The sequence below is a fragment of the Eucyclogobius newberryi genome, unplaced genomic scaffold, assembly GCF_026437365.1.
Source record: "Eucyclogobius newberryi isolate DKJ021-1_F unplaced genomic scaffold, fEucNew1.0.hap1 SCAF_2, whole genome shotgun sequence".
Classification (NCBI taxonomy): domain Eukaryota; kingdom Metazoa; phylum Chordata; class Actinopteri; order Gobiiformes; family Gobiidae; genus Eucyclogobius; species Eucyclogobius newberryi.
In genome coordinates, this window is record NW_027315834.1 from 34355867 (window position 1) to 34368172 (window position 12306).

The 12306-nt window shown below is 38.9% G+C and overlaps 1 protein-coding gene across 3 annotated transcripts in view; it reads right to left on the minus strand.

The window, feature by feature from the left end:
- anks1b (ankyrin repeat and sterile alpha motif domain containing 1B) overlaps positions 1 to 12306 on the minus strand; it is a 166092-nt gene that overhangs the window by 88618 nt on the left and 65168 nt on the right. For all 3 annotated transcript variants that reach the window (XM_072455120.1, XM_072455119.1, XM_072455122.1), the window contains exons 6-10: positions 10758 to 10833; positions 9337 to 9438; positions 7607 to 7729; positions 6960 to 7141; positions 3172 to 3297 (exon numbers count right to left, since the gene is read on the minus strand). In XM_072455120.1, the coding sequence (XP_072311221.1) occupies positions 3172 to 3297; positions 6960 to 7141; positions 7607 to 7729; positions 9337 to 9438; positions 10758 to 10833 (609 nt within the window). The remainder of the gene's footprint in view (positions 1 to 3171; positions 3298 to 6959; positions 7142 to 7606; positions 7730 to 9336; positions 9439 to 10757; positions 10834 to 12306) is intronic.

Here is a 12306-nt window from a genome sequence, read left to right on the forward strand (position 1 = left end):
GCGGTCACCAGCACCAGGGGGAAGGTACTGCACACAATTGTGTTCAGTTCACAGGCCCAGAGCCAAATCATCTTCAATCCTCACACATTATGGAGGAAGTGAGACATGAAGACTGTTAATGCCCACAGTGGGACATGACATAAAGATTTAGTGCTGTAAAGACAACGAATGCAACAATTTTGCTATCACTTTTGCTCTCAAGTATTACTACAAATCATTATGTAGATTTCCAAGCAACTTTAAATCATATTATACTTTTGCAAATGTTTCTAAATGTCAGTCATTGACTTCTATATTACCATCTTATTTGAAAAATCATATAAATCCCAACCCCTACTCATACAATGAATGCAATATTGCCCACTCGCAGGAATCAGGTTCCATTGACTACATAAAACTACACAAAAATATACTTAACCAAACAAAAGGAACATTACAAATGTCACTCCTTGCATTTCCCTGTGAAGTTTCTGCAGGAAACGAGTAATCTGATGCCGGCCGGCTTTGTAGCCACTGGTCAGCCATCCGAGTGTCGCAGGTGGTGATGTTGTTGGTATTGATACTTGTGTGAAGGGAATCACTCAGTGCTTCAGCATCTCTGGTGACAGTAGGAATGAAATAGAACAGTATTGAAGCTAGATTCTCAGTAACTTAAGTCCTAATCCTCCTCTTTATGTCACTGTTCAACCTGTTGGTGATTTATGGTGTGTTTGTTGAGACACCAAACTGTCATCTGTCCCAAAGACATGACCATGTGTCCTCAGTAGTGACTGGTCAAAGATACAAATATAGAATGTGACATAAACAATTAGAACAAGTCTGTCTCCTTAAATGCCACATTAGTTGGCCTGCATGTCTAAAACGTCTTTCTCATCAAGCCCAAGTGGTCACATCTGACAATGACTTTTTAAGGCTGTTACTCTCTGTTAAGATTTTGAAAGTATATTAAAGTGTATTTCCATAAATTCAGGTTGTTATGTCTTTGTAAATCACTACTTGTTAAGAGACGACCTTACGTGTTAATTCCCTGTTTACATCCATTAATTCCCATTCAACACTGTTATTTCCCATGTATATTTTCCAACTTTTTTTTCCAGAATTTTGCAACCCTAGTTTCAGCCAATTATAGTGTGACTAGAATAGATTTTGGTGGTAAGATGTTGAGAGGTGAATCACTCTGGGATTAATACTTTTATCATTTAATAAGAGTCAGTGTGTCATTCATACACAGCGGAAGTCGATATTTCAAACTGCTTCCAAACTCTCACAAATCCAATCACTAGTCCACTGTCCACTAGCACAGCTTAAGATCAACTTTTCAGAAATCCCAAAGCATCTTTCTTAGACTTTTATTTAAATCAGGAAAGTCCCACAGATATTTTTTTCAGGGAGGTCCTGGCCCCAGAGGAGAAGAGCCTTTTGTACTTGTTTGAGTGGCAGTGGAAGCCGGAGCACCCGGAGGAAACCTACAACAATCCACTAATTCATCCCCATTTAACACTAAAAAGTCAAAGTTCTGCCCCACATTACATTCTTTTACTGAGCAATTGACGTCTTCATTAAACAAATACAAGCATATAATTGACAATTAGAAATAACTGAATGTTGATTAAAATATGATTAATTACACAGCCATACTTAAGACCTATTTGAGCACGCATCGGAAACATGTCACAATAACAGTACGGAAAAGGTCGACCAAGGAACCAACCATAATATCTCATTTGATATTGCCACACTCATTAACACTGATGGGTGTGGATGAATAGTGAGTTAACGCTTGCATTATCAAGTGTTTTTTATCGTCATTAGTGACGATAAAATGTATTGGAAAATCACTATCAAGGAAAGAAATCAACAAAGGGTATTACAAACATTGTGTTAATGTATAAAACAGGCAAATGTGTTCATAATATTCATGGTCACAAATCTAAATTCAGTATAAATGATGGATGCAAGGGTTTTTGATTTATTGTTGTTGAGCTTTAATCTGGTTCTTTTCTACAATTAATCAACCAAATTACATGGGAAACTATGTGTAATTGAAACACGCAATTTAATGTTGATTGCTTTCACTCTCATTAACGTTTTACAAGCTCTTCTTTCTTTTTGCAGCTTTGTATTGTTAAAATGATTTAATTCAGTCTAACCTAATAGAAGAGGCTTTTCTGTGAGGCAAACGGTCAACATAAATCAAAATATATTTGTAATTTTCCAAGATAATTAATTGGCAGCTGCCAAATTCAGCTCGTCTTGGGCCACTAATTTACATTTAATTTGCACTCAAAATAATTGAATTATGAGATGCAAAATAAATCATAAATCATTTAGAGTACATTTCTACTATAACAAGAATAAAACAACATGCTGCATGAGGATCCAGATCTGCCCTCTCCAGTGAAGATATGATGTGTTCCCACGGTAACAAGTGAAAAGTATTTTAAAATATGAATGTGTGCAACCTGTAATTTTATTGCATTGTTCACTGCAACATGCTGATTACCAAGTGATACACGTATGAGAGCTATACAACAGGTTTATGTTCTAGAACGTTATAATGTCATCGCAGATGTGGGAAAGAGCCACTTTTCCCTAACGATGGCATTGAAACATTGACAAAGGAAATTCACAAATGCTGTGATGATTTCTCTTTACTAGACCTAGTCTAGTAGTACAATGAGTCAAGAACTCATTGTATTACCACAAATTTTAGCTGCCCCCCATTAGTATCAAACATTATTGGCTGATTGAATGTTGTGATGTCACGTGAGTTCACCACGTGAACCTTTTGAAACTAATCAAAGCATCCATCCATCCATCCATCCATTTTCTACCGCTTGTTCCCTTTTGGGGTCGCGGGTGACTGGAGCCTATCCCAGTGACTTCGGGCCTTAGGCGGGGTACATCCTGGACAGTGGCCAACTTGTCGCAGGGCTAACACAGAGACATAGACATTACAGACAGTTCACGCTCACATTCATTCACTAGGGCCAATTTAGAGTCACCAATTTTATCTAACACATGCATGTCTTTAGACTAATCAAAGCAGAAGAAGTATAATGAGCAATAGTGAAGTAGCGATCCTAGACTATTCAAAAGATTGTGTTGGTATAAATTGTTAATAGCCTAATTTATCCTCACTGTGAAGGACAGTTACAGTATGTGTAATACCTGTGAGGAGAATCCCAGGTTGTGGCAGCCGTTGCAAGGAGTCAGAGCTTCCCAGAATCCTGTTGGTCCACAGATCCTGTCCGCTTCATCCTCCTCCAGAGCTGGAGCAAGCGGTGGAGTCGGCCGCTGGCAACGTTTAAAAATACAAATGAGATACATTTACTGAAGATTTCCATTCAACACTAAACAAATAATGTGAAATATCCATAAAACACTAATCCAGACCGAAGCATTTTTACACCACCAAATGACATTTTTGGAATTGACACGCCAGATTAATGTGCAATTATGAAGAAATACTGATCCAGAGACACAGGTTGAAACATGTTCCGTCTGGTTTTCGAAGAGCTAACTTAGAGAGTAGAGACAATAATAACTTTAATGAACACAGTGTCCTTTCCCGGGGCAGCGAGGATCCCAGGGGGGCAGGTGTGTGCTGCAGTCCTCAGGCAGCGGAGTCAGAGGGCACCTATGGACCCGCTAATACCTGCACCAATGATTCAGCACACGACACAAGCCGGGCGTACGAGATATAACACAAAGACACACACGAGTATAGCGGAAGAACAGAACAGAGGGGGGTCTAAAGACAAACAATGTTTAAGTGGTAGGCGGCAGGAGGGAAAATCAGAGCGGCTCCATAACTAGGTAAATGATGCTTCCTAGAGGAGGAAGTTAAGTCAAATTAGAGCTGGAATAATAATGCAGCGAAATGTTTTCCACAAGAGGACAGCTGGGGCGAGCAGAAGAGCAGCAGTCACACTGAAGAGGGCAGTGACAATAAAAGGTCACCACTGTCCAGATCTAGCGACACACACACACAAGACGAGACAGACAATATATACAATTTCATTAAAAGTCAGCTATGAGCCCGGGTAAATCATATCTAACAGAAAGGACAGCATCAATTATTCATAACGGGGAAATGCATAACTGATCAATATTGCATCAGTTGTTCATAAGAAACCCTCGAAGGGGAGCATCACTATTTAAAAATGTCTTGAGCAAGAAAGAATTATTCAAGCAGACGTTCTTCAGATGGAGGATTCAAACTTTTGAACAGAGGAGACTATAACTTAAAATAAACAAACACTACTTATAGTTTTGGGGTTCGTGACCTTTGTTTTTTTATTTTATTTAAATGTCTGCTAGTTAGTGTTAATTAGCAAAAGAATACTGTTTTAAGAGTGAAGACGTTTGAAATGTTGACAAAATGATATTCTCTCTTGCTATGGATCCTGGATGACACAGGCATCAAGTTCCAAGTATCCTCTGACAAACGTCAATAACTTGTAACTCTAATCTTACTCCTGGCATTCATTATGATAAAGAGTTTGTGAGCAATGAAGGCACAACTAATATACCCATCAACCCGGCATCCTGATATAACATAGTCAATTCATATATTTATTGAGTTCAGCCTAATTTGAATAATTTTCTATGGTAAAGATCCTACGTTGATAGCAATATTACAGCAAATTAAATCAAAATATTGATGGGGAACGAGCCATACTTAAAACCAGGAAGGAATTATTTTCCTGAAACCAATGTGTGAATAGGCTACATATGCAACAACATTTAAAAATAAATAAATAAATGTACCGACAAATAACAAATGATCAACCTACAGCTGTAAAGACTGGACTAAGACTGGAGTATAAGGAGGCTGCAGTGTGCTGCGAGTGCTGCCATGGTCTTGTGCATGGTTTATTCATGTGTGACCCTCTGAATCTCATACTAATGGCTCCAGCCACATGGGCAGACAATAACTGAGGGGCACATAAACACACGCTGGAGGTTTGATGGAATACATATTGGTACTTCAAGTCCAGATAGTGAGGTACACAAGATGAACAGAGATCATTATAGACTAAGTGAGAGGTGGGTGGCACTTTGCATATCCGTGTGTGTGTCTAATGCAGCCACACATTAGACACACAGAGGCTTTTCAAACTCCTAAATCCCTCCATGCATTCTTATTTTAGCTGTGACTGAAGGGACTGCGTGCTTTCCCTTTGAATATTTTTTGTTTTTATTCGTTTCTATTGATTTGAATGCATATTTCTTGTTCTGTAAAGCACTGTGAATTACGTTGTGTACAAATTGTGCTCTACAAATAAACTTGCTTTCTCCTCTCAGCTGTGGTACAAATAAACAATCATAATTTTAATTAAATGATTAGTCGATTAAAAAAAAAAAGTTAACTAAGACACCATAGGTAGATTTGACTAGAACTAAATGTCTACAGGCCTAGTTTCATATTGGCTTCATTACATATTAAAGGTTAGGAGCTATTGATCAGTGCCACAACAGTCTTTACAATATATTGCCAAAGATCTAGAGGAACGACAGGAGAGATAAGAAGAGACAGAGCGTAATAAACCGAGGAGAGCCACAGATGTGGATAATTCACATCTGTAGATGTGTGTGTGTGTGTGTGTGTGTGTTTGAGTGTGTTTGTTTGCGCGTGTGTGTGCGTATGTGTTTGTTTGCGTGTGTTTGCGTGTGCGTGTGTGTTTATGCGTGTGTGTGTGTATGCGTGTGTTTGTTTGTTTACGTGTGTGTGTGTATGCGTGTGTGTGTGCTTGTTTGTGTATGTTTGCGTGTGTGTGTGTTTGCGTGTGTGCGCGTGTGTTTGTGTGTGTGCGTGTGTGTGTGTGTGTGTTTGTGTGTGTTTGCGTGTGTGCCTGTGTGTGCCTGTGTGTGCCTGTGTGTGCCCGCGGGCTCAGGTGGGCCCACTGTGATGGATGCCCTGGTGTCCTGCAACGCATTTGACTTTCTTGACAGAGGAATTGGAAAAGCTCACAGCCTGTGGTGGTCATGCAGTGCTGTGCGAGCTTCGGAAATAAACAGCAGCAGGACAAACAATATTGAGAAAATAATAAGTTTACCATAAACCAGACAACACCAAATTAGAGACAAATAAAGACAAATAGAGATAGATCAATTTCCCTCTGTGAGCAACACGAGAAGGCGCTAAACAAGGTTCCAAATATGTGTGTGTCTTAGATATTTGTTGGAGCTGCAGCGACAGAATAATTTCCCTCTGATTCTGATTCTTTTTTGAATGTATGAAAACACTGCAGTGAGAGTTGAGTATGAGGTTTCTTTATACATGGACTCGATCATACACTGCCCTCTGCTGTTCACTGAGTCAATACACAAGCTCAAGTTCTGTTCACTCAATGGGTTAGTTTTGTTACTAAAAGTACAGCTACACAAGCAAAAAGTAAAAGTATCACATATCTCAAGTCTACCGAAATAAAAGTATTGAAGTATGTCTTTAAACATATACTTTTAGAATAAAAAAGTATTTTTTTTAATGTATATCAATTGTAGTGATCTTGATAACGAATTTGATGTTTTTTTATGTGATTTATGGTCTTTTATGGTAATTTATTATTTTCTCAATGTATTTATACATAAAGCCGGTACTTTAACTCAATACCTTTAGACAAGATGTTTGTGCATTTCAGCAGGTCTCAAACTATTTAAAAAATATGCAATGCAATCAATGACCATGTAAATCCAGCAAGCAACGTTTTGGAATAAATGGTATTCTGCTCAAAGAAAATGAGCCCAAAGCAATTGTTTCAACAGGATTTTCAACCCCTAGAGACTTCCAATTAGTAGGGCCCAATCGTTCCACAATAAGAATAAAATAAATCTGAATAATCTAAATGATACAGTTATGTGTTTACTAAAGAGGAATACTGGTACTTATGAGGCAAACACAGAAACCTGAGCTCTCCAAAAATCATGTACATAAAATAGACCATAAGCCGTACCTGGCCAGCTCGGGTCAGTGTGCCATTGGGTCGGTCAGGGCGCTCCTCATCGGAAAATCTCCCGCTGCCAAAACTGTCCATGGAGTGGGAGGAGACGGTTTGGCAAAGCTCCTCAAACGAGTAGTCTCTGCACTTTTTAATGTCATGAAGCAGTTTGGACAGCTCGCTCGTCACTGCATCATCTGACAAGGAAAAGAAGAGAATTATGGGATATTCCAAGTTACAGACCAAGTTACAGACCTGCTGTAGAGTGCTTATTTACATTTGTTTGCTAATTATGTGTTAAAATTTAGTTGCGTCTTTACCCATATAATTTTGTAACAAACATTAAAATAGAGCAAAAGATTGCAACCCAAGAAAATCAATTACTCCTTCATCTCCACAAGATTCAGTCACTTGCAGCTAACAGAGATAATGAGTCTTTCTCACTTGTCAGCATAAATCTTGCAGGCAATCAGGGTAATTGTGTAATGTGTTATAATTTATCAACAGTCGATTGGCACAGTGCAAGATGCAATACCGCTTTTGTATGACAGGGGGCCCCACAGCACAAATTATAGGGACAGTAGAACCAAGCGTTTATAATCACATAAGGGCTTCCCCCATGTCCCTGTAGTAATGGTGAATATGAGAAGGCCTGCGCTCACTCTTGTGTCTGAGGGAGGGCGAGGCAGAGGGTGACGGGATTGAGTTGCGAGGTGCAGGAATGGGGCACTTGCGAATTGGCTCCTCCAAGATGGTCTGTCTATCCATCTCCTCCATCATGTACTCTGTAAGAGCAGAACATTAGTTTAACAAGCATACAAAAGAACAAGGAAAACACAGAAAAAGGGAGCCAGCGCAGGACAAGGAGAGGGGGTGGAAAAACATTTCAGAGGCATTTATTGGATCAATGTTATAACACAGCCTTGAGCAAGGTAAATCGCTTATGCTGCATTCAATTCACACATTCCTAAAGCTCATCATTACATTTGGCTCATAAAGCACTTATTAAGGATTGTGAGCTGTAATGATGGTCAAAGAGCAAACATTTTGCAAAAAGTACATTTGAGGACAGATGCTTGCATAACAGGATTAAGAACTTGATCTTGATGCGCACAAATGGTACGAACTTCATGTAGAGGGGTAACAATGAACTGTTGATCTCAACAGTACTCTAATATATTATGGATAACATGTGTTAGATTTAGATAATGTGATATTGGGAGCCCTATACCATTATACCAGCAGATCTACGCACTAAGTGTCCTTCTTTGGCCCTAAATACTCCACAGATTCATAACCAGTTGAATTCATAATGAGCTGCAAGTGGCACCACAGACCCTCAGCTGCACCGCTGAGTAAATGACAGGTCTTTTGCTCTTTGTGCTGTGTGTCCTTTCCCATTTCCCCAAACGGAAATGGCACACAGCTGATCTTTTCACCATCACAGCTGTGCCCTGTTCTCTATCTCTCTCATACAGTGTAAATATGTCCTATGCCAGACCAAATATGTCCAAACCTTATTATGTTGTATTACTGATTTTCTGTATCAAATGACTACGCTACTTAAAGATTCAAGAAAAATATTTAGCAACAAAAACATACTTTGTCCAGTCCAAGAAAAATAATCCTATTTTTAACTGCAATCTAACTGTGCTAGAGGAAGTGAACGGTGGGAAACTATTTCAATCTCCAATTACTGCATTCCCATCGTTTTTTCTGGGTTTTTAGCTCAGCCTCATACAGCGCTTACTTTTGTCCATCACCTGTATTTTAAACCACTGCTAACTATGTGTTTCATAATAGAGACACATCCATTCAGCCACAGATTACAGCATGTATTCTGCCGCCTTGTAATCACGTGATGACAACTCAGGCTCTAAAAAGGGGTAATCTGGATAATCTGTTTAAGGCAAAATGCCACTAACAGTCAGTGGTCACACACAAAACACTGCAGTGAGGGTAAGGTAAGGCCATTTAGTAACAGGAGTCGAGAGATATGGCTTATAAATGGCTTATAAATTGTTCACTGGAGGGAAATATTTTTGAATCTTTGCACCAAAATTGATGACGATGTCTAGAATAGATGTGTGTCTTGTCTTAATATTTACTTTAATGAGCCCCTTTGAAAACAACAAACTGGCTGTAGGAAGTTGGCTGACACTACACAAATTGTGCATGGTGTTTACTTCAAAAAATACTAACAAAATATCTAATTACTGAACAGTGTTTTAGTTAAGAAGTTGTATCCATGCAATTAATATCCAAATGCCAACAGATTTTATATATTAATAGCTCCATAGTTTTAAGTAAATAATCCAGCTGCAAGGAAATAGTTCCCCCTGGATCAATCCCAATTTTAGAGACTTAGTTTATGCTCAAAAAGACCTGTTACCATGTATAAGAGCTGTGATCTGTTGGGACTTGGGTGCAGGGTGGTCTCGGAGCAGCTCCAGAGCGGTCCTCCCATGGCTGTCTCCCAGATGGGTGTCTATCCCTGAAACACACAACAACAAATATTTCTGATTGCAACGTTTACTGTAAAGGTTGAAAATAATTAAATGTGGGAAGCCAGTGAGCCTGAAGCAGAATGAAGGTCAATCCAATCCTCAGACGCATATTTAATGTTGAGGTATCAGAACTCTCTTGGTAAATAAATAGATAAAAGATAAAAGACACATTATAAAATTCCATCTTAATGAACAATCAAAAACAGAAAAACAATGATTACAGTGGGTTTAAAAACATAAACTATGCCCACAGCTGCAGTTCAAACCAGCTGCTGAACTGGGCAGTGCCTGGGGACAAGAGTGACTGTTTTCTCTTGTGTCGCTCATCTCATTTGGCTGTTGGTTGTGTCCTTTTTGCACAGTTAAACACATGCAAATACTAGTGTCATTGGGGCAACAAAACCTGCATTAGATGAGGCTTATGGTGTTGACTTTTATGCCATATGGAGTTAAAGTGTTTGAGCCCGGCCCACCCGCAGTACTTCTTCTCATTGAGCTATCTGACCAACAGTCTGACAGGCACAAACACTTTAACCCCGCCCTGCTGGCAGGTGTCTCTGATGGTCTCTCGACCCTCGAATCAGAGCAGACTGCAAAGACATCTTGGAATGTAGTGATTCATACAGTTTTAGAACACAAAGCTGCAAATTACCCTAGTTTACAAACACAATGAACACTTAGTAGTTAGTCCCATTTTAATTCAATTTAAATAATTTGATAACATTTTTGGATAACATTTGTTACATTTAAAAACTTCAAAGTCAGTGACAGGCCCATTTCCATTCTGCACCCAAAACTGTCAATAACACATCCACTTTCATATAGTGCAGCAGTTTTGCACAGTGCAATGTCAAAGTTCAGCACTGAGGCCAGGGACGCCCTGGCTTTGTCCAGGAAGTGGACAAAGACAAAGATGTCACTCATGGGAAGGTTGTCAGGAAACAGGAACTGCTCAAAGGAAGAGGCGGCAGCTGCATCAAGGCAACAGTATCACAGTTTATACTTCTTTTTTTAATCACAACAGCCAACTACACTACATGGTTTAACATAATGATTAAGTCTTGAGCCCCATTACATCATTAGGTGACAGTAATTAGGTGTAAACACAAATTAGAAAAAAACAGGACCACAATGACAGTATTTCTTTTATGTTACAAATTAGAGCTGGTTGAAACATGTGATGGGAAGTGTGCTACTGCCCTGTTTTAGTGGAGGCTAAACTTGTGTTTACAAGGGGAAAACACAGATAAACACAAACATGCTTCATCACTCTTTTGGCTGTAGTCTAAGTCATTTATAGACCCACCTGAGTCAAGCAGAAGCCGAACTACATCCATCTTCCCGAAGAGAGCTGCCTCGTGGAGGGCACTGCCATTCTCTGTCTGAAACACACAAACAAGGTCCATGTTACAATTGTATTAACAAAACAGACAGACATAGCACAGAGAAGGAAAAAGACTATTCAATCAAATCTGGAATATCAAATTCTGCAAAGGCTCCAATAACATGAGCCCAACCTATTTCACATCATTACAGCACTGGTCACTAGGTGGACACATCTTTGTATGTTTCTTCTGCTGGCTGCACTGTACCAGCCATCAGTGCTTCTAATGGGGAAATATGATATGATGCAATACATGGAAAATCCACTTCTGATGAAGGTGTTGATAATAGGGGTGCAACAATCCATCTTTTTCAGTTCCAATACTCATATACATACTTTGGCTGTAAATGTCTGATATTGGTAGTAACCAATACCAGTGTTTTATCCCTAAAAACACACTTAACGTATTAAGTGGATCCAATTGTGTAATGTAACTGTTAGTAATCCTGCAAGTAAGAAGTCTGAACATCTTTGTGAAAATAAAACTCTATTCTATTATATCCAATTAAAGGCCCAACCAGGACATCAGCTGAACCAGCTCCATGGAGCCCAGTCCAGTCAATTGTAGTTTGTGAAATAACTAGTGTTATTGTCATGATACCTACATTTAAAACTCGATGTTGACACTAAAGGAAAAGACTCGATACACAAAACTACAATTATATTTTAAGTACTAAATGATAGATTATTAATAGTGCCATGTGGTCTTATACAAGTTGTGATATAAATCAAGATCATTCAAAACATACTCAAGAAAGGTTACTTTTTGTTCTATTTATGTATTTTTCCAGTATTGAGTTTGTCTGAGTCTGTTTGATTCTAGATTTGGTATCGATTAGTATCTGGGCCAAACCACTCAGTATTGTCATGGAACAGTAGTGTATGGAGCAAATGCCATGAGAGAGCACAAAATAAAATTAAATCAAAATGTATTTAACAGTCATAGTTCGACACACAAGACAAGAGTCATTTGACATATATCAGAACAGAAGACATTTTTGTCAATCCATGGATTTCAGCAGGATTCAGCTTAATTGTCATTGCAAATAACAATACCAAACAAAATAACACATCTTTTGATTGGTCAAAAGTGCTGAACACAACAGGAACAGCTGAAACGCACAGAAATGTTGACACTAAAGAAAGATGAGTGTCCTTTATGCCGTGTTGAGCTGGCAGAAGCTCATAGCTCACAGAACACATTACCCTGAACATGTCTGCTGGTAATAGCAAGGACAGTGGCACATGATGCAACCTTCAAAACTGGCTTCCGGACAGAACGGATAAAACTGGACTGAACCAAAAGGATTGAACCGTTCGTTTTGTTCTTATATATCAGACAATAGGTAAGAAATCATGCAATTACACATTCTACTAAAGAAGAAGATGAATATTCTAAATCTATTGGATGGAACCATATTTTACAATAAACCGGTTGTAAAAGACGACACAAAAAGCAGCAATGTCTAAA